Genomic DNA, 22,863 nt, shown 5'->3' on the forward strand with positions numbered 1-22,863 from the left:
ATTTAATCCTAGCTAAAATTCCCTGTCTTATGTCAGTTAGGATCACCACTTTATTTTAAGAATGTGACATGTCAGAATAATAGTAGAGTGATTTATTTCAGCTTTTATTTCTTTCATCACATTCCCAGTGGGTCAGAAGTTTACATACACTCAATTACTATTTGGTAGCAATGCATTTAAATTGTTTAACTTGGGTCAAACGTTTTGGGTAGCCTTCCACAAGCTTCCCACAATAAGTTGGGTGAATTTTGGCCCATTCCTCCTTACAGAGCTGGTGTAACTGAATAAGGTTTGCCAACCTCCTTGCTCGCACACGCTTTTTCAGTTCTGCCCACATATTTTCTATAGGATTGAGGTCAGGGCTTTGTGATGGCCACTCCAGTAGCTTGACTTTGTTGTCCTTAACCGTTTTAGCCAACTTTGGAAGTATGCTTGGGGTCATTGTCCATTTGGAAGACCTATTTGCGACTAAGATTTAACTTCCTGACTGATGTCTTGAGATGTTGCTTCAATATATCCACACAATTTGCATTCCTCATGATGCCATCTATTTTGTGAAGTGTACCTGTTCCTCCTGCAGCAAAGCACCTCCACAACATGATGCTGCAACCCCCGTGCTTCACGATTTGGATGGTGTTCTTCAGCTAACAAGCATCCCCCTTTTTCCTCCAAACATAACGATGGTCATTATGGCCAAACAGTTATATTTTTGTTTCATCAGACCAGAGGACATTTCTCCACATAGTATGATCTTTGTCCCCATGTGCAGTTGCAAACCGTAGTCTGGATTTTTTATGGTGGTTTTGGAGCAGTGGCTTCTTCTTTGCCGAGTGGCCTTTCAGGTTATGTCAATATAGGTCTATACTAATTTTACTGTGGATGTAGATACTTTTGTACCCGTTTCCTCCAGCATCTTCACAAGGTCCTTTGCTGCTGTTCTGGGATTGATTTGCACTTTTCGCACCAAAATACGTTAATTTCTAGGAGACGGAACACGTCTCCTTCCTGAGCAGTATGATGCCTGCGTGGTCCCATGGTGTTTATACTTGCTTACTATTGTTTGTACAGATGAATGTGGTACCTTCAGGCATTTGGAAATTGCTCCCAAGGATGAACCAGACCAGACCAGGTCTACAATTTTTTTTCTGGTGTCTTGGCTGATTTCTTTAGATTTTCTCATGATGTCAAGCAAAGAGCCACTGAGTTTGAAGGTAGGCCTTGAAATCCATCCACAGGTACACCTCCAATTGACTCAAATTATGTCATTTAGAAGCTTCTGATAGGCTAATTGACATCTTTTTTTTTTAATTTTCCAAGCTGTTTAAAAGGCACAGTCAACTTGGTGTATGTGAACTTCTGACCCACTGGAGGTGTGATTCAGTGAAATAATCTGTCTGTAAGCAATTGTTGGAAAAATTACTAGATGTCCTAAGACTTGCCAAAACTATAGTTTGTTAACAAGAAATTTGTGGAGTGGTTGTAAAAATGAGTTTTAATGACTCCACCCTAAGTGTATGTAAACTTCCGACTTCAACTGTACCTACCTAGCTTCACACCTGAGACACTTTGAAAACTCAACATTTTACTTTGAGCACTCAGCATTGCACATTACCTCTTCAGTTCCATTTCAAATTACACCATATCCTCTCTATAGTGCCCTGCTCTTGATATTAAAACAACCGCTTGAGTCGTCTCCAGAAAATGGGAAGCTACTAACTCTGGTGGTGTGTGTGTGAACAGGGACGGTGTGGTTTCTCTGTCCTACCGAGTGCTGGACTGTCCTGACCAGGCTACCATTGTCCAGGTGGATGAGAAGGGCCTCTTGTCCTCCGGCTCGCTCACTGGCTCCTCCTCCCTGCTGGTGACCTCACAGGAAACATTCGGTGTCAATCAAACCCTGGTCCTCGCAGTGAAGGTGAAACCCTCTGCTCCTTAATTAAATTCTATTAATCTTTATTGTCCCAATGGGAATAAATAAAATGTTAACACAGTACAATGAATGAGAATATGAAGTCATTTTGTTAAATTAATAAATTCTATACAAGTTTACCGCATCTCATGCAAATGTTGCCAATAACCAAAACTTCATTACCCGTACTTATGTCTAGCATCTTAATTCATGCCATTATAAAGTCATGACAAATGGCAACATGTTTTAAGACTGTTAGTGAGAGATGGATTGCTTGCAGTTGACTTCGGTCTAAGTAGATTCCCTTACATTGTAGTCTATCCCTCTCTGTGGTTTCCCAGGTGGCCCCTGTGTCGTACCTGCGTTTCAGCACCAGTCCAGTTATCCACAACCCTTCCAGGGACAGCCTGTCTGCTATTCCTCTGGGCATGGTGCTTACTTTCACTGTTCACCTCCATGCTAACACTGGAGAGGTCCTTCACAGCCACAACTCTCTGCTCACATTCACCACCAACAGGTAAGTTCACAAATGTTTTTTTTTCTGTTTAATTGTGGGGTTTGCGCAGCAAGAGCCCTATCTTAGTCAGTCGATCTTCTTGTTCTTCTTCGTTCTAGAAACTCTGCTCAAAGTTCAAAAAGTCCAGAATGGTCTCACTCGAGTTGTTTGTATACCACTTTTTGATATGTTATACTTTTACGTTATTAAACTGATAAGTCCATTTTTTTGTGGGGGCCTATATCCGCTTTTCATCAAGATTATAATGATCCCCATTTTGACATCATCACTTCCAACTGCCATTCTCTAAGTACAATCCTGTGACTTTTGACACAAATCAGCTAATTATTCCACTTTGCAACAACTTAGACTAAGTTCAAGTGTTCCCATCTTCGTCTACTTCTGTGCTACTCAAATTTGGCGTTCGGGCAAAAAATAATATTCGGACAAAAAAATTACAACAGTTTTAGTAATTGCATCAACCACATTTTCTGTAACTTTTTGTAAACAACTGTCGTTTTGACCACTACCCCAACAAGTTCGACAAAGTCCGAGTCGATGGGATATTTGTCTACTCTGCTATTCATATCTGTTCGCAGAATCAAAATATTCACTACGGAACTTACGTAGAACAGCTGTTTTAGGTGCATATGTTCTTCCAACTTTTCCCAAACGTCCTCCGTTTTGACCACTAACGCAACGAGTTAGACATTTTTTCTAAAGTATGACATTTCCCCTACTTCTCTGCTGGTCAAATCCGCAATTGTATTATGGGTACCAATCTGTAACGAGCCATTTTAGTAAATGGCTCTAGTCTCTTTCTAGCTGCTGTAAATCATGTCAGAAGCAAGCAGATTCATTATTTTCCAAACAACTACCGTTTTCACCACCAACCCAACAAATTAGACAAAAATAGAAATATTCCCCTACTTCTCTGCTTTTCAAATTGGGAAGTGGATTTGGAATCGTGTGTAACAATCTCTAGATAGAGCAGTTTTAGTAACCTGCTGCTGCTCTTTTCTAACAGCTCTGTGTCATTATTGAGATTCCAAAACGGAACTGTTGCTAGGATACTCACTGGCACTTAGGGCCAAAATTATGAGTGACCACAATTACTGACCACAACACAAATATTGACCACACAACAACTGAGACAAAAAGTTAAAGCATTTACATATTCGTCTACTTTTCTGCTGGCGTTTGAACCAAAATATATTTTGATAAAGTGACAGCAATTAAGTACTGTGACCACATCAACAACATTTTGACCGTTTTGACCACCACCCCGACAAGTTAGACAAAGTTAGAGCGTAAGGAATATTTGTCTACTTCACTGCTATTCATACAGTGGGGCAAAAAAGTATTTAGTCAGCCACCAATTGTGCAAGTTCTCCCACTTAAAAATATGAGAGAGGCCTGTAATTTTCATCAAAGGTACACTTCAACTATGACAGACAAAATTAGAAAAAAAATCCAGAAAATCACATTGTAGGATTTTTAATGAATTTATTTGCAAATTTTGGTGGAAAATAAGTATTTGGTCAATAACAAAAGTTTATCAATACTTTGTTATATGCCCTTTGTTGGCAATGACAGAGGTCAAACGTTTTCTGTAAGTCTTGCTGGTATTTTGGCCCATTCCTCCATGCAAATCTCCTCTAGAGCAGTGATGTTTTGGGGCTGTTGCTGGGCAACACGGACTTTCAACTCCCTCCAAAGATTTTCTATGGGGTTGAGATCTGGAGACTGGCTAGGCCACTCCAGGACCTTGAAATGCTTCTTACGAAGCCACTCCTTCGTTGCCTGGGCGGTGTGTTTGGGATCATTGTCATGCTGAAAGACCCAGCCACGTTTCATCTTCAATGCCCTTGATGATGGAAGGAGGTTTTCACTCAAAATATGGTGTTATTTGGATGCAACTCAGCATTCTTTGTCCTCCAAACACGACGAGTTGAGTTTTTACCAAAAAGTTATATTTTGGTTTCATCTGACCATATGACATTCTCCCAATCTTCTTCTGGATCATCCAAATGCTCTCTAGCAAACTTCAGACAGGCCTGGACATGTACTGGCTTAAGCAGGGGGACACGTCTGGCACTGCAGGATTTGAGTCCCTGGCGGCGTAGTGTGTTACTGATGGTAGGCGTTGTTACTTTGGTCCCACCTCTCTGCAGGTCATTCACTAGGTCCCCCCCATGTTGTTCTGGGATTTTTGCTCACCGTTCTTGTGATCATTTTGACCCCACTGGGTGAGATCTTGCGTGGAGCCCCAGATCGAGGGAGATTATCAGTGGTCTTGTATGTTTTCCATTTCCTAATAATTGCTCCCACAGTTGATTTCTTCAAACCAAGCTGCTTACCTATTGCAGATTCAGTCTTCCCAGCCTGGTGCAGGTCTACAATTTTTGTTTCTGGTGTCCTTTGACAGCTCTTTGGTCTTGGCCATAGTGGAGTTTGGAGTGTGGCTGTTTGAGGTTGTGGACAGGTGTCTTTTATACTGATAACAAGTTCAAACAGGTGCCATTAATACAGCTAACGAGTGGAGGACAGAGGAGCCTCTTAAAGAAGAAGTTACAGGTCTTTGAGAGCCAGAAATCTTGCTTGTTTGTTATTGACCCAATACATATTTTTCACCATAATTTGTAAATAAATTCATTAAAAATCCTACAAGGTGATTTTTCTGGATTTTCTTTCTCATTTTGGCTGTCATAGTTGAAGTGTACCTATGATGAAAATTACAGGCCTCTTTTTAAGTGGGAGAACTTGCACAATTGGTGGCTGACTAAATACTTTTTTCCCCACTGTATATGTTCACGGAATCAAAATATTCACTATGGAACTTATGGTACAGCTGTTTTAGTAACTGCATTACCACATCACTTTTCTGATTATACAGATAGCAGATATCCAGATATCCAGAAATATGTCATTTTTGGGCATGTCCAAAAATAGCCTGTTTACTTTGGGAACGTTATTTTTCCAAAAATGAACATAGTGCCCCCTAGTTTCAAGAGGTTTAACGTACAGATCAAACTCATGCCCACTTTGATATAAGGGTTCACTTTAAAAAATATAATCTAGAAGGGAGATAGGTGGGCGTGATGGGAAGTGACTAGGATGAAAATGCAAAACTAAGCAATTGCAGGGATCTAAAGAAATGAGATCAAGGAATATTGACCTTTTGTACTAGCTGATCAAAAGATGCAAAATCCATATCAATGTACAAGTGGTTCAGTGAGGAGATCCCTTTTCCAGACCAGATATGAAACGCCCGGTCTAATAATGATGGAGAGAAGGTATTGTTCTTTAATAATGGGGCAGAAGTTGAAAATGTACTGATCAAACGATCGCCTGAACTGTTTCCAGATTTTCAGCGAATGTTTCACAATAGGGTTTTTCGTGTATTTGGAAACAGGCTCCGCTAATGCATGTTTTGAGCAGAGTAATAAGGCTGCTAAGGAGTTAGGGCCACAGGATGAGATCTCCAAGGTCAACCATTTCGGGCCTGTAACAGCAGGGATTTCTGTCATCCAATACAGAATTATTCTTATATTAGCTGCCCATTAATAATATTGAAAGTTCAGAAGTGCTAGACCAAGATCTCTGCAACGTATCCGAGGGTTTTTCTTGTTGCAGATATCAGTTTATCTAAGGAGATAAAAAAAGATTGTCAGATAAGAATACATTGAATTAAGTTCATTTGAACTGTGTTAATTCTTCCGCCTAAAGAAAAATAAAGTAAATCCCAGCGTTCAAGATCCTGTTTTGGGGATCAAGGGAGGGAAATTGGCTTTATAGAGATCTTTGAAATTGTGTGAGACCCCAAATATTTATGTGTAGTCACTCTGAAGGGCACGTGACTAAAATAAGTTTGCATGACAGAAGGGTTAATAGGCATCAAGCCACTTTTTTGTAGATTAACTTTATACTATTTTACCAAATGTCTTTAGTAGAACCTGGATCTCTGGAAGACCAGTTAACGGTTCAGGCAAATATAATAGCATGTCACACGCATAGTCAGACTTTATGCTCTAAGCACCCTCTTTGAATACCTTTTGATAGTGGTGCTATTACATATTGCTATGGCTAAAGGCTACGATGACAAACAGCTGAGGGGATAGAGGACAACGCTATCTTGTCCCACGTTAAAAATAGGATGAAAGGTTAATATTTGTGCGCACTGCAGCCATAGGGGAGGAGGAAAGGACTTTGATCCAGGACATAAAATTGGCACCGAATCCAAATTGTTTGAGAGAATAAAATAAACAATCCCAACCCACCCGATCAAATGTTTTATCGGCGTCAAGTGATAACAATATCTCTGGCGTGTCAGATGAATAGGGATTGTAGTATATTATAAAGACGTCTGATGTTGAAAAAAGAGTGACCATTTTTTATGAAACCAGTTTGATCTGTAGAGATGAGGACTCAAAACGGCAGGCAATCATCTTAAACCCAGCAACAACAAAAAACGTCCTCTCACTGGCAACTGCGTTTTATTTTCAGCAAACTTAACATGTGTAAATATTTGTATGAACATAACACGATTCAACAGCAGACATAAACTGAACAAGTTCCACAGACATGTGACTAACAGAAATGGAATAATGTGTCCCTGAACAAAGGGGGGGGTCAAAATCAAAAGTACAGTGAGGGGGAAAAGTATTTGATCCCTGCTGATTTTGTACGTTTGCCCACTGACAAAGAAATGATCTGTCTATAATTTTAATGGTAGGTTTATTTGAACAGTGAGAGACAGAATAACAACAACAAAAAATCCAGAAAAACGCATGTCAAAAATGTAAAAAATTGATTTGCATTTTAATGAGGGAAATACGTATTTGACCCCTCTGCAAAACATGACTTAGTACTTGGTGGCAAAACCCTTGTTGGCAATCAGAGGTCAGACGTTTCTTGTAGTTGGCCACCAGGTTTGCACACATCTCAGGAGGGATTTTGTCCCACTCCTCTTTGCATATCTTCTCCAAGTCATTAAGGTTTCGAGGCTGACGTTTGGCAACTCCGATTGAATCTTGAAATGTTATTAAAGAATTTGCGCGGAAATTCGTCGGTCCGGGGGATTTCACACACTGCAAATATTTAATTGCCAACACAGTCTCAGGTTCATCTGTAGGGATATATACGTTCTCAAAGAAGGTGTCGAGTAAGGTAGCATTACCAGCGGATTCGGAAATGTATTATTGTGAGTAAAAGTTATGAAAGCTTGAATTGACCTCTAAATTATCAATACATTTGTAACCCAGCTTGTCAGTTATCTCAGGTATGGTTTTATTTGTGGTTCTCTGACACAGCTGGTGTGCTAGCATTTTCCCCGATTTCTCTCCATGTTCATCATTTTATGTCAAAATGTACTAATTCCATTTTAAGTTTGTCGAGTTGAAAGAAGATCGAACTCTGACACATCAGACAAACGTTGTTTTAGTACATTTACGGCTGGAGTGTGAATATGCCAAATCCAAGATTGTATTTATAAGTTCCCCTAGCCGTTGAATATTACACTTCCTTAATCTATGCACCGTACAAAATAATTTGGCCCCTTAGATGAGTCATCATTGATTACCATACTGTTGTAGGAGACATTCCAGGGGTTTGATTGAGCTGGAGATGGAAATTTGAGATATAAAAGCGACAAAGGTTTCTTCTGATAGCAGTAGTGAGTTTAGCCGCCAAGGACGATAATTACTCTGTGTTTTCGTATATAAGTAGTATCATAGTAAGAGGAGAATGACCCGAAATGACTAGTTTGGTAATCACAATCCGTGAAAAATGGCAAAAATCTATTGTCTAGGAAAAATGTGTCTATACATGAGAAGGCCTTATGAACTGGCGAGAAAGAATACTCCCTAGCTGTGGGATTGCGGAAACACCACGCATTGGATATGCCATATGTCTTAAGAAATAGCTGAATTGTTGATATTGTCTTTGATGATACCTCAGGAGAGCTACGATCCAGATTGGGTGACAGTAGACAATTCATATCACCACCTAGTATTAGGTTGTGTGTGTCCATTTTTGGTAATCGAGAAAATACATTTTGTGAAGAATGAACTGTTATCCCAATTTGGTGAATACATGTTAGCCGATATAACCTGTGTAGTATACAGTATTCCTACTACAGTAATGAAACGGCCTGCTGAATCTGCCTCTACACTTTACATTGCGAACGGTATGTTTTTGCTGCTCTTTTAGTTTTATCATGAAAATTTGAATGTATGATGGTCCTGTGCTTTATCTACCCTGGATACGGGTGTACCATCAAGGAATATAAATGAGCAGCTTCATGGTAATAAAATAAAATGTTAACAGAAGGAGAATTGACTCACCAGAACTAAGGCACAAATGTTACCTAACAATAAGCAATATCAACTGATACCACTGGCAACACTATACAGTATCTACAGAAGAGAGACCGAGTCTACAGTGGTAGACACATTCGTCCATTACCCTAATCGCTAAATAGGTGAACATTCAGCCATTTGCTTCGTCCGACCTCGGTAGAATGTTCGCCTTTACGCCTTATGGGGTCTTGGAATGCTTTCTCGGTGCCGTTATATGGAGCCGGCCAGGAAAAGCCAAACTATACCAAAAGTCAGAACGTCCGCGGAGTAGATTCCTGACATCATTGAAAGCGGCATGGTCATGAGCAGCGCTGGGGGCATAGTCTGGGAAGCTGAAGATGGGTGCTCCATTGCATCGAAGTGGGCCAAATTCTCTGGCACGCCGAAGAACATCAATACAATCCTGATAATAGTGTAGTTTAGCCACAACGATGCAAGGTTTTCCACCAGGCTTTCTTGCTTGAGATCCCCGACGTGAGTGCTCGGTCCTCAGCTACAGAGCAAGAATCTTGGCCTTCAAATCCTCAGGGTTAATTTTTTTTGCCGTACCGAGAGGTGGAGCAGCTCAGCTCCCACTTGTTGAAGAACTCACTGACAAAATAACTTTCTCTTGTCAGTGACTCCACTGAACTTAAACTTTTGCAGGTTAAATGCCATTTACGCATTAAATCTCAAATATAATTTGAATAAGGTAAAGCACGTAATTTAAAGGCTGTGTTTCCTAGTTATTTTTGAGTCAAAGCGCAAAGAAAGTATTTAAACAAATGCAATTTCAGCAGGAGCTCGGAAAACGTGACATACTCCATGGCTTTCTCACTAGCGCCCCTAAACTGCCATTTTGACAAGTTAGAGAAAAATATTAAAATGTATGAACTCTTAGTAATCTGTAACTAGGGCCGTTTTGAGTAACCCATCGCCTGCTATATTCTAGCCACAGCTCTGTCCTTGAGATTCCAAAACGGAACCTTTGCTAGGATACTCACTGACACAGAGGGCCAAAATTACAAGGAGATTAAAGAGTGACCACAATTGTGACTCGTTTCTTGAAAACTAGGTGTATGTTGCGCGTCACTACTTCTCAGGAGAATTAGTTTTTGGTCAGAAATGCCTTTATAACGTGCCTTAATAACAAACTTTTATGCCATCTATAAATATGAATACAATTCTTAAATTACGAGCCTAGTTGGTTTAGCAACAGAAAGTCAGCAACCTTCCCCGCTAGTTGGTTGAGATAATGAGTGGGTTGGGCATGCCGAGAGATTAGTTCGGATTGATCTGCCTTACAGCACGCTTCTGTCTATTTGAGCTGGTCAGTATGTGTAGGTAATTCTGTCTAACTCTGCTTTTAAAAATATATATATATTGTATTGTATACCTGCATAAGTGTTGCACTTTTTCTGGTGGACCGTGTTTTGAAATCAGTGGAATTAGTGTGATACCTAAGGAGATTGAGAAAATACCTGTCTCCGGATTACATCTTCAAACCAAGTGAGGCCAACCATGGCATCCGTGACCGGGAGAAGCTAGCTCCATTTTCAGATATTACATGTTTCAAATGAAAACGACTGTCAAAATTAGGAGTTAAATTTTACTCTTAGCTATTTAGCTAACGTTATCTGGCTGGCTCGCTAGCTAACGTTATGTGTATGATCTGTGTAGTAATATTGTTCGTATCTCAGAGCCATTTGCTTCGCTAGTTATAGTGAACATTGAACCGCAGATTCATGCAGGGTAAGTAATGTCATGAATTGAGATTATGGTTAATTGTTTACCTAGCTAGCTATGTCTTTAAAAAAATCCACTATGCAAGTAACCATTTCAATAGAATGTCTCTGCGACAACTGTTGATAGCCAGGGAGAATTTACCAGCTATGTCGATCTATTCTGATTTCAGAGCACTTTTGTTTGTGTGCCAGAGTGCAGAATAACTGATGAATTTACGAACGCTCAACACCCGTTGAATATGGCCGGTTTGAGTAAACATTGGGAAAAAAGCGTACATTTTTGCCAGCAGCACAGCTGCAGTCACCAATGCTCTGGATCAAATAAAAACAGCCTAGCCAGCTCTGCTCGGGCGAGTACAATGGTTAGTGAGCTGTTCTCTCATTTGTGTCTGGAAGTAGCTAGCCAACGTTAGCCAGTTAGCTTGGGTGCTTGACTGCTGTTAGGACAGAACGCTCGGCTCAACCCTTAAAGAGATGGGTGGGTGTGAACGATGCTGAATGGGTATAGACAAAGAAGAGCTCTCCAGTAAGTACCACAATCTTCAAAGGCCATTTTCTCAAAAGTGAGGATACAACCACACAACTGCTTTCCACATCTAGTGACCACAACCACAAAATTACATTCCACAACTTCAGACCACACATCTAACTACTGCCCATATCCACACAACTACTCAACCACATAACTACTGACCACTACTGCTGACCACAATTACTGACCAAATCTACTGACTATCAATGTAAATTTAAAATGATTTCAATATTTTAATAATATAATCAAGATACTTATTTTTTAATTTATTTTTTAATGTCACTACCACCAAGCCGCACAACTTTACTTGTAAAGTTACCATCTAGTGATGGTTGCTTTCTGTGAAGGTCCTTAAAGGTTTTCATTTTCAAGTTACAAAGAACCCCACAATTATACTATTTCGGTGCAGACTTGAAAGTCAAATGAAGGGCAACTTGTACATGAGATACTGTATGAAGCAGTGTTGGCTGCCGAGGGGAGGACGGCTCTTAATAATGGCTGGAATTTAGTGTAATGGAGTTAATAGAATGGTATCAAACATATGAAACATTACTCAATCCTAGCAAAAGTTTTTAAGCCGTTTTACTCCCCCCAGCAGCCTCCACTGGTATGAAGATGTACACATTGGGGAAGAAAATATTCATAGGGAAGGTAAAAGCAGCCAGGTAGACGATTGAGATGGGGTGGTAGGGTTTAAGAGATGTCTGTGGCTGTTAGCTGTGTGGACCAAGGCTGCAGGAAATATTGTGCCATGTCTTCTCTCTGAGTGCTCTTTTAGTTTGAGGAAGCCTGGAAGAGCACTAATGTCCTACACTCCAATTTCTTAGGAAAAAATTGCTTAAAGAGAGTTAGACAAGAGATGACAGCACTCCAAACGGTTCTGCCTTTACCAGTGGAATAGAACATTGAATATGGCACTTAAATCTCTCAGAATACATTTATTCAATCAGGTCTTGTAGCCTTCGCAACAAAGTAAACATTGTATATAACATGGCGACAGCATCCCTGGTATTCATTTTCTGAATTACATTTAAATGTTTATTTTTTATTTTATTTTATTTAACTAGGCAAGTCGGTTAAGAACAAATTCTTATTTGCAATGACGGCCTAGGAACAGTGGGTCAACTGCCTTGTTCAAGGGCAGGACGACAGATTTTTACCTTGTCAACTCGGGGATTCAGTCTAACAACCTTTCGGTTACTGGCCCAACGCTCTAACCACTAGGCTACCTGCCGCCCCTGAATGCATTATTATGTGGTGTATTTCTTTAAATATACAGTGACTTAGGAAAGTATTCAGACCCCTTGACTGTTTCCACATTTTGTTACGTTACAGCCTTATTCTAAAATGGATTAAATTAAGAAAAGAAAAATCCTCAGCAAACTACACACAATAACCCCTAATGACAAAACAAAAACAGGTTTTTAGACATTTTGCAAATGTATTTATATTCAGACCCTTTGCTATGAGGCTCGAAATTGAGCTCATGTGCATCCTGTTTCCATTGATCATTCTTGATGTTTCTAAAACTTGATTGGAGTCCACCTGTGGTAAATTCAATTGATTGGACATGATTTAGAAAGTCACACACCTGTCTATGTAAGGTCCCACAGTTGACAGTGCATGTCAGAGCAAAAACCAAGCCATGAGGTCAAAGGATTGTCCGTAGAGCTCAGAAACAGGATTGTGTCGAGGCACAGATTTGGGGAAGGGTACCAAAACATGTATGCATCATTGAAGGTCCCCATGAACACGGTGGCCTCCATCATTCTTAGCCAAACTGAGCAATCGGTGGAGTAGGGCCTTGGACCATGAACCCAATGGTCAGAGCTCTATAGTTCCTTTGTGGAGATGGGAGAACCTTCCAGAAGCACAACCAATCTCTGCAGTGCTCCACCAATCAGGCCTTTCTGATAGAGTGGCCAGACGAAAGCCAGTCCTCAGTAAAAGGCACATGACAGCCCGCTTTGAATTTGCCAAAAGGCACATAAAGACTCAGACCATGAGAATCAAGATTCTCTGGTCTGATGAAACCAAGATTGAACTCTGGCCTGAATGCCAACCATCATGTCTGGAGGAAACCTGGCAGCATCCCTAGGATGAAGGATGGTGGTGGCAGCATCATGCTTTGGGGATGTTTTTCAGCGGCAGGGACTGGAAGACTAGTCAGGATCAATGGAAAGATGAACGGAGCAAAGTACAGAGAGATCCTTGATGAAATCCTGCTCCAGAGCGCTCATGACCTCAGACTGAAGTGAAGGTTAACAGGACAAAAACCCTAAGCACACAGCCAAGACAACGCAGGAGTGGCTTCGGGACAAGTCTCTGAATGTCCTGGAGTGGCCCAGCCAGAGCCCGGACTTGAACCCGATCAAACATCTCTGGAGAGACCTGAAAATATCTGTGCAACAACGCTCCCTATCCAACCTGACAGAGCTTGAGAGTATCTGCAGAGAAGAATGGGAGAAACTCTCCAAATACAGGTGTGCTTGTAGCATCATACCCAAGGCAACTCTACGCTGTAAGCGCTGCCAAAGATGCTTCAACAAAGTTCGGAGTAAAGAGTCTGAATATTCATTTTATTGTTAACAAATTAGCAAACATTTCAGAACCTGTTTTTGCTTTGACATTATGGGGTACTGTGTGTAGATTGAGGGGGGGGGGGGGATCTGCGTAAGGATCTGAGTACTTTCCGAAGGCACTTTATATTGGCACGTACAAGATAGGTACTTGACATTGAGATATGTAGAAGTGAAAGCCCTGGTTTTCTGCTGTGTTTTGCTGTTAGAGTGCCACATAAAGTGTGCGTATGTGTGAAAGTTGCACAGCCCAAGTCTGTTTATCCGGATGCTACAGCAGTACAACTACAGTTAATGAGTGCACCATGGCAGGGTATTAAGCCAGCATGTCTCTCCCAAGGTACCCAACATTAATTTAGACTGCTTTTCGTTCCTCCCCATTCAGAGTGAGTAGTTTCCACCTGAGTGAGCTAAATTAATGGGAGTGTGTAAAGAAGGGAGACTGCACTGCTCAGCCTGGCTAGGGATTCCCTCATTGGCCTGCACAATAAATTGATTCCATTACTTTATTATCAAGGTGCTGCCAGACTACTTTAGGAGAGACCTGTCCAAATAAGAGTAAGGAAGGGGCTCATGGTGGGGTGCTAAGGGGTTCTGAATGTGATTGGGCCACAGGAGAGTCACTTAGTCTTGTGCCCAGGCAGAGGTTGTTGATTACTGATTATGCAAGGAAAGCCATTGGTTACTCATACCAACCTACTACATGTTGACCATTTCCTTTCCTGTCTGTCTGTAGGGATGACCTGGTGCAGATGGGCCGGGGCCCGGGTAACAACACCCTGACGGTGCGGACGGTCAACGTGGGCCTCACCCTGCTGGCCGTGTGGGACGAGGAGCAGGCAGGCATGGCTGACTACCTGGCGCTGCCCGTTCAGCACGCCATCCACCCCGAGGACGCCACAAGGCTGGTGGTGGGAGATGTGGTCTGCCTCAGCGCCCAACTCCTCAGCCCCCAAGGTGAGAGGTCAAAGAGGGGTTCATGTGGTGTTGTAAAATAACAGGTACGATGCCACCGGTAGTACTACCGAGGTGCATGAAATTGAGACGAGGCTTATCTGCAAAGATGTTCAGACCAATTTTTTGGAGCAAAATGGATGTTTCGTTGGATTGATGCAGTTTCACATGGTTCTCTGGGATGTTGCGTCTTTAATATGTGATATCAATGGAGGCTGGTGGGAGGAGCTATACGAGGATGGGCTCATTGGAATGGAATTGATGGAATGGTATCAAACACATGGAAACCACATTTCCATTCTAGCCATTACAATGAGCCCATCCTCCTATGGCTCCTCCCACCAGCCTCCACTGTGTGATATTCTACTTCGGAATGGAGTCATTTTTCTGCAGATGATTTAAACATTACCATTGTCAGCCCTGCGGGAAGGAGTGTGAAGGAAAAGACAGTCTTACAGTAAATGATGTGAATATTCAAGATGAGTGTTGAACCAAGGGGAGTTTTTCAGCTCTACTCTTTTCCCTACAGGTGTCCCGGGTACCTGGAGTTCCTCATCCACTGGCGTGCTGCAGATAGACTCTAAAATGGGCGTGGCCGTGGCAAGAGATGCGGGCACCACCACTGTCTACTATGAGATCCCTGGGCTGCTGAAGACTTACAGAGAGGTACTGTAACGACAACCTTGCTACTAGAGAACATTTGTGTGTTAGAGATGGGATGAAAGTATGTTCTGCAACAACAAATGGTTTAATCATGATTATCCAAACCGTATACACTACTCCGGTTTCTAGAGAGGTGTACAACACTACCCACTGGGCACACACTGTTGTTTCCCCGTAATTTCACTGAAATGACGTGGAACCAACGTGGAATAGACGTTGAATTGACGTCTGAGGGGGTGCAGCAGTCTAAGGCAGTGCTAGAGGCGTCACTAGAGATCCGGTTTAGATCCCGAGCTGTGTCGCAGCTGGCCTTGACCGGGAGATCCATGAGGAGGCGCACAATTTGGCCCAGCGTCGTCCGGGTTCGGTGAGGGTTTGGTGTTTCCACCGACATATTGGTGCGTCTGACTTCCGGGTTAAGTGAGCAGTGTGTCAAGATGCAGTGCGGCTTGGCAGGATCGTGTTTCGGAGGACTCACTGCTCTCGACCTTCGCCTCTCCCGAGTCCGTACGGGAGTTCACAGCAATGGGACAAGACTGTAACTACCAATGTGAACCCTAGAACAGACCTGAAGTCTTAAGGTAGAGTTCTACACAGTAAACATCTGACACTATAAAGATGCTTATAAGACCATCATCATGATCAGTACTAGATGATCATGGCTGTCTCAGTGTAATGTGTGTGACGGCCCTCCCCTCCCACCCCCTGCTGTGGGTCTGATGTCTCCACAAAGAGACACGCAGGCAGCATGGAGAAGATTAATTAGCCCAGCCTTCCTCTTTGAGATGGAGCGCTCTCTCTCTCCTCTCTCTCTCTCTCTCTCTCTCTCTCTCTCTCAAAGAACATCTCTCACCGCCTCTTATGTCTGTCTCTTCCAGGCAGCTCCCTCTTTCCGGCTGATACAGGCTTCTATGTGTTCCTGTGTTTACATATGAATCTTTCCCAATTAGCTGGGAGTGAGTGACTGAGGAGGATCAGTGTGGAGTGGATTAGATAGATGCTATCTGGATCAGTAGCTAACACTCCGACAGGAACAACAAATCTTAAAGGAGAAGGCTCTGAATGGAGATGTTAACCGGTACCGTGTTGCTGTACTGAACACGGAAGTGAATAGGCCCAGCTGTTCACTTCAATTTGCACATACATAGGATTTAAATCACAGGACAGGTGAATGCAATGTGGAGGCTAGCTGGAATTGTTTTTACCAGTCCTCGTAACTTTTATATCAGTGCAGAGGAAGGAAAGTAGACAATGAGCGGAGACTTCTTTACAGACTTGAGATTCACCCCCAAGTAATACCAGTGTTATGGCTCACTGTGTTGGTTTGTGCCAGGTGGTGGTGGAGGGGGCCACCAGGACAGCGGTGATGGCTCACCCTGCAGCGGTGAGGGGAGACAGGGACACCAGGATACTGCTCACCACCAGAGAGACGGGAACCAACCTCATAGGCTCCTGCTCCTCTGCCCAGACCGCTTCCATCGCGCTGCTGCACCCAGAGACCTCCGTCAGCTGCCATCTGAGCTTCACCAGCGACGCCGTCGAGTTCTCCGCCCATGACGTCTACCTCACACACATCAGCTTCGACCCCAGCACCGGTAAGACCTGTTCTCGGGCTCAGGGAAGATGAGGTGGTGAATGTTGGGCAGTATGTTTACTGAATGGTCTTTTCTCCAACCTTCAGTTTACTTGTGCATAATGGATTTGACCTTCACATCATTAATCACCCATTAGAAATGCTTGCAGCAGGAAGGATTTATTAAACCCACAGTGGGTCAGCTGGTGTGTGTGCGGTGCAGTGCACCAGGGGCTGCTCTGGCAAAGAGGGCAAGGAAGTTCTGTTTACAAGGGAATAATTTACTGAAGGCCATAAACTGTGTTGGGGTGATATATTCAGCAGAATGGGTCTAATTGTTTTGGGGAGTTTGGGGCTCCTCTCCTGCCCCAGCCCAGTGCAGGCTTATGGTGGAGTGGGGGGGGCGATGACTAATGGGCCTGTATGAATGTGAGATGACTCTGGAGTAGGGTTGGAGGGGAAGGTAAACCGACTAAACACCAGCACAGGTGGGGAAAGATTCTCCCTCCACTATTGCTACATAAGGGATTAGAATTCAGTGGGTTCTAATCATGTTTTAAATGGAATTCTCATGGCTATTGCGTTTGTGCCTTTTAAAATAATGTTCTAATGAAGAGGCTTTTAATGGGGAAATCATGCTTTAAGCATCTGGGACCATGTGCTTGTGGAAGACAAGCATAGTCTTTAAGAAGTAGATTCTAAGAAGCATCCATAAACGTGAACAACTTGAAATACGACCAATTTTGATGTCACCTTTCTTTTTAGAAACACAAACACCTAATGTTACCTCTCTACCTCCGCCCTCTCTCCCGCTTTCCCTCCCAGGCTTCTACTCCTGCTCTCTGACCCTGCAGTCTCTGAGTGACCAGCAGACACGGGTGCTGAGCCTGTCCATGACCAGCCTGTTGGTGAGGGCTGGGGTGGAAGGCAGTGCCTTCTCTGGGGAGCAGGTCAGTGTCAGGCTGCCCGTGGAGACAGGCCTGTATTCTGACCAGACAGAGCTGCTGCTCAGCAACCTGCAGCCCGACGCAGAGCTCACTGTCTACGGCCCTACCGCAGCACTCGGCAGCCTGGAGGTATATCTGTCTGTCAATCAATCAACTTTATTTGAAAGTGCCTTTTGACGTGGGTCTCATACCTTCCAGAATCCGTTAAAAAGGGAAATGAATGATGAGGACAATGAGGGAGGTATAGCATTTGGCACTGGATGTCTCTTCTCCATAAACCCCAGTGTTTCACCCACCATCACTCCTGTCCGTTAGGTGTCGTCCAGCTCTCCGTCCATCTCGGTCCAGGAGAGAGAAGTGTTCCACGGCTTCCCCAGTTACTCTAAGTACACGGTCAGTGTGGTGGACCCCCAGACTGCAGCCTCAGCCTCCGTGTCCATAACCAGCTCATCCACTGGCCAGCTCCTCGTCATCCCAGTCACCCTCATCCACGTGACTGATCCCAGCACCACAATGCAAGGTCAGCCAGCCATCTCTGAGTGGAACAGGGTTGACGATATGGTAGATGTGATAACTCTGTGATGGTGCAGGATACAAGATGTACTGTAAAAGGGGGATACTTTCAACACCCGTTTAATAGTATTTGAGATAATTATAGCAGTGTTGGGACACTTTCCTTGAAAATATTCAGGTCAGTCGTTTTATCTGACCCTTCATCCATAAAGCCATTAGTTGCTCATGGGCTTGAGAAATGGAGCATGTTAGGATTTCACTGAAGTGTCAACTAGCACCACCCTATTGTTGTTGCAGTATCAAAACATTCAAATGTGATTTTAATGTTAATTTTTAAACATTTGTACAAGGTAACGCGCTCATCATTGTTAGAAAGAAGCACTGAGCAGTGTCATGTCCTAGTCTCAACCGTCGCTTTTGTCCTCTCCAGCTGCTGCTTCCGTGGTTGCCATGGAGGGAACCCATTTCCTGCAGGCCTTCATAGACTCTTACCAGATGATGTTCTTCACCATCTTCGCGCTACTGGCTGGCACCGCCATCATCATCATCGGTGAGTAGCCACATCCCCAACTAAGATTTGTGTTTTTGCTGGAAACCTGTCATCACTTCACCTTGTTTGCAGGTCTGTGTAGGTGACTCAATATAATTTAAAGAACATGTGGGTTGGATAGTGAATGTTTGGATGATACTGCTAAGCTTCAGGGACCATGAAGACATTTGACCATTCCAACAGGTAACATTAATGTTCTCTTCCTACCCAGTGTGCCATGCACTGTTCTCTCAGAGGGACTTAGCACCTCACCCAGCCTTCATTCAGAGGACACCGTCCCCTTCAGGTAGAGACCTGTCATTGTTTACATTATTTCCACTTTTAAATAGTGTTGAATTCAGTTTGCCCCTTTCTAATAGTCTTTATACCTCTGCACCACACTTGAATTGAAGGAGGTAACTGCAGTAAATTGCTATTTTATTTCAGCTGTGTTTGGAAAAATGTTTTTCTCATTTGCTTAGTAGACATTTTGTTGAATAGCTGTTTGGAGATATTGATTAGAGCTGTTTATTGCTCATATACTCTGCACCATTGAGGGTGCTTGAATTTCAGTGCTGTTCCATTTGTTTAGCCTGCTGTGCCTCACTCCCACCTTTTGATTCAGGTTTTGCCTCACCCGTCTCAAACTCCTTCACCAACAACATGACCTCCCCGGACACAAGGAGCAGCCACAAACTACGACTCTTCTCCCCAGACTACAACTCCCGGTAGGGATCCCTACAGTACCTACCCCAGCTTCTGACAACACCCCAGGCCTGGACTCTACATGGGATTGGGCAGTTGTCACTCAGAGGAGAATGGCAGAGAATCTTACTGCTTAATTCGGTCATATGTACAGTATTCAAAAGTATGTGAAGTTTGTTTTAAAAAGGGGCAAACTCTTACAAAGTTGCATTTTCATTTAGTCATGCATTGATGTCAATGTGAGACTAAGTGAATGTTTGACTTACATGGAAGTTATGATTTGCCCCAAAATGTGCACTTCAATTAGGACTGAAAACCGACTTTAAGCAATATGAAGTCAACAGGGCTATCTTTGTGTGTGCGCGTGTTCTCAATTGGGTAAAAGTCGTCCTCTCCTCGACGACTCCTCTCCAACATGACTCGGAAACCGATAAGTGGTCGCCATATGTAGGAGAGTGTAAATTCGTGAACTGAGAAGTTTGCTTGTCTCCTTGATACGCTACTTATCTGTTATCTATAACATGTCTGGCACAACCAGCAACATTGATTTTTACCACATAACACATATTTTGGTATTCCTCCTCTGCACATGTAATTTGCCTTTTGATGCGGAAGTGGAGAAGTCTCATTTCATACAAGCACGTTTGTTTGCATGTTTCCTGGAGTACCTTTAACCATTTTCAAAAAGAGGAGAGGATGGAGGAAAGGATGCTAGGAGTCAAGCAATACCAATTGAAAATCTCCCTGTGTGTGTATGTGAAGCACAGCACAAACCATCCCTGCAACAAGATTTGTTGGTCACGGATTGGCCTGATCAGCCATCTCCGGACTCATGACCAGTCAGACCATGTGTGAATCATGGTGTGTGTTTTTGTGTGTGAAGCATGGTACATTAAACTAGTTTGCTTTTTTGTTTTTGTACTCTGTTTTCAGTATTTGTAGTTATACCGTGTTATGTTTGATTTCATACCAGTACTTAACCGTTGCAGCCTCTTAAAATGAACTAATTTATACTCCAATTTTGCTTTTCACATTTAATAGTTTTGCTTTTCAAAAATGTACTTCTAAGCTTGAAGATATGTGTTGTTGATCAAGAATTGTTGCTTTGAAACTCAGGAATTTGACAAACTACTCTCCTGGGTAGCCTAGTTGTCTGCAGCAAATGATAACATGAAGATGCTGATTTCAGGTTATGTTTAAATGTTATTTTGGGGAAATGTAGCATATTGATTTTGTGAAGTATAACCACTGAATCCGTCCATTTTGTTAGTGTGCATATTAAGGACACATCACCTATGTTCAAAAGCAGGATATGGTCAGTCAGTGTGTTCACTTTGACATTCTTGTTTTGAAACTTGGTTGTATTTAACCATTTTTAAATGCTTTGGTCAGTACAGTGCTTATTGAGCCTAAAGACAGGCAGCTCTTCTGTCAATCACCAATGTGAAATAGTTTGGAAATGTGAACCATCTTTCAGTTTTTCATTATATACCGAACAAAAATATAAACACAACATGCAACAATTTCAAAGATTCTACTGAGTTACAGTTCACGTCAGGAGATCAGTCAAAATAAATACATTCATTAGGCCCTAATCTATGGATTTCACATGACTGGGAATACAGACATGCATCTGTCAGTCAAAGATGCATTACAAAAAATGGGCCTCACAATGGGCCTCAGGATCTCGTCCCGGTATTTCTGTGCGCTCAAATTGCCATCGATAAAATGCAGCTTATGCCTGCCCATACCATAACCTCACCGCCACCATGGGCACTCTGTCCACAACGTTCACATCAGCAAACAGCTCGCCCACAAGAAGCCATACACGTGGTCTGTGGTTGTGAGGCCGGTTGGACGTACCAAATTCTCTAAAACGATGTTGGAAGCAGTTTATGGTAGAGAAATGAACATTCAATTCTCTGGCAACAGCTCTGGTGGACATTCCTGCAGTCCGCATGCCAATTGCATGCTCCCTCAACTTGAGATATCTGTGGCATTGTGTTGCGTGACAACTGCACATTTTGAAGTGGCCTTTTATTGTCCCAAGCACACGGTGCACCTGTGTAACGATCATGCTGTTTAATCAGCGTCTTGATATGCCACACCTGTCAGGTGGATGGATTATCTTGGCAAAGGAGAAATGCTCACTTACAGGGATGTAAAACAAACGTGTACATTTTGAGAGAGGAAAGCTTTTTGTACATATGGAACATTTCTGGGATCTTTTATTTCAGCTCATGAAACATGGGACCAACCACTTTACATGTTGCGTTTATATATTTGTTCAGTGTACAATCCCTTCAGTATCTTAGAAACCGAAGTGAACTAGCAATGTTGTAAATTACTAATGTATTACGAGGCATATGTTCATGTACTGTATGTATGCGCCGAAGGCCTTGAAGCAAGCTCTGAAAAGTTATTATTGAGGCCTATTAAGACTGCACTGCAATTTTTGGAAGAATAATCACTATTTTGGTATTTGGAGAAAGAAAGCTGTGACGCTTTCAAGGTGATTTATGTTGAATGCTTTCAGTTTTAATGTGCAGACAGTCTATTCCCCTGCTTTCCTTGTGTTTTAAGCGTCTTGCCTTACTCATCTCTCAGCAGTGCTATGCAGCAAAGTGGAAATACTAGAATTACCGTCCGGCTTGAGTGTTTGTGAGATCATTGCTGAATAATAAACATTTTACTTTTCAAATGTCATTGCCTCTATGAATAACCTGTGGTTATGGCTTCTTGTTTCTTGATTGGAACTTATTACACCCTGCAGGGAGAACGGAACACACATTCACATTGCAGTGAAAGGGGCGTGTCCTTAGCTAGAACAATCACATTGATTGGAACAGAGACTACTGTATATTTAAGGCATCCAACAATTGCAGCACACCATTTCCTAAGCCTCTGTGGTAGAGTGCTGGGGAAAAATTAATCGCATATCCCTTCCATGTGATACACAAGTTTGTCCCCCTTCATTTCCCTCCCGTGTTTGAGCTGTAGGAGCAGCGAACCGATTTCCCATCTGTCCCTAAGCCCAGTGATGGTGTCACACACCACGCTCTCTCCCTCTGCCCTGCCACAGACAGAGGGGATGAAGGGAGTGTCATCATCCCAGGGTCTCTGGAGATGTGTTAAAGGTCTGAAATCGCTGATCAAACACCTCGTCCCCCTGCTTGCGTCAGTGGCCTGGCCTAGTGGGACTCAGTCGGTTGCACACAGCTCATCTGTATGCCTGCTCTGGCACAGCAGATGCCAATAACTGCTCGGCAGCCTTAAGTGGGTGTGGAGAAGTGCATGATGGGAAGCAGGATGAGGTGAGCCAAATTGGCCAGCTGTGGCGCCCATGAATGAGTTCTTAAATCTGTGAGATGCTAATGTGT

The 22,863-nt window shown here is 42.8% G+C and overlaps 1 protein-coding gene across 1 annotated transcript in view; it reads left to right on the top strand.

The window, feature by feature from the left end:
- The window catches only part of nup210 (nucleoporin 210), a 59,762-nt gene extending 37,573 nt beyond the window's left edge, over positions 1-22,189 (top strand). The window contains exons 30-39 of the mRNA XM_029663937.2: positions 1,741-1,915; positions 2,251-2,426; positions 14,336-14,556; positions 15,083-15,219; positions 16,550-16,811; positions 17,615-17,865; positions 18,052-18,256; positions 18,680-18,799; positions 19,011-19,085; positions 19,404-22,189. Of these exons, the coding sequence (XP_029519797.2) occupies positions 1,741-1,915; positions 2,251-2,426; positions 14,336-14,556; positions 15,083-15,219; positions 16,550-16,811; positions 17,615-17,865; positions 18,052-18,256; positions 18,680-18,799; positions 19,011-19,085; positions 19,404-19,510 (1,729 nt within the window). The 3' untranslated portion in view covers positions 19,511-22,189. The remainder of the gene's footprint in view (positions 1-1,740; positions 1,916-2,250; positions 2,427-14,335; positions 14,557-15,082; positions 15,220-16,549; positions 16,812-17,614; positions 17,866-18,051; positions 18,257-18,679; positions 18,800-19,010; positions 19,086-19,403) is intronic.
- The last annotated feature ends 674 nt before the right edge of the window (positions 22,190-22,863 follow it).

The sequence above is a fragment of the Oncorhynchus nerka genome, linkage group LG7 (genome assembly GCF_034236695.1).
Source record: "Oncorhynchus nerka isolate Pitt River linkage group LG7, Oner_Uvic_2.0, whole genome shotgun sequence".
In the NCBI taxonomy this organism is placed as follows: Eukaryota; Metazoa; Chordata; class Actinopteri; order Salmoniformes; family Salmonidae; genus Oncorhynchus; species Oncorhynchus nerka.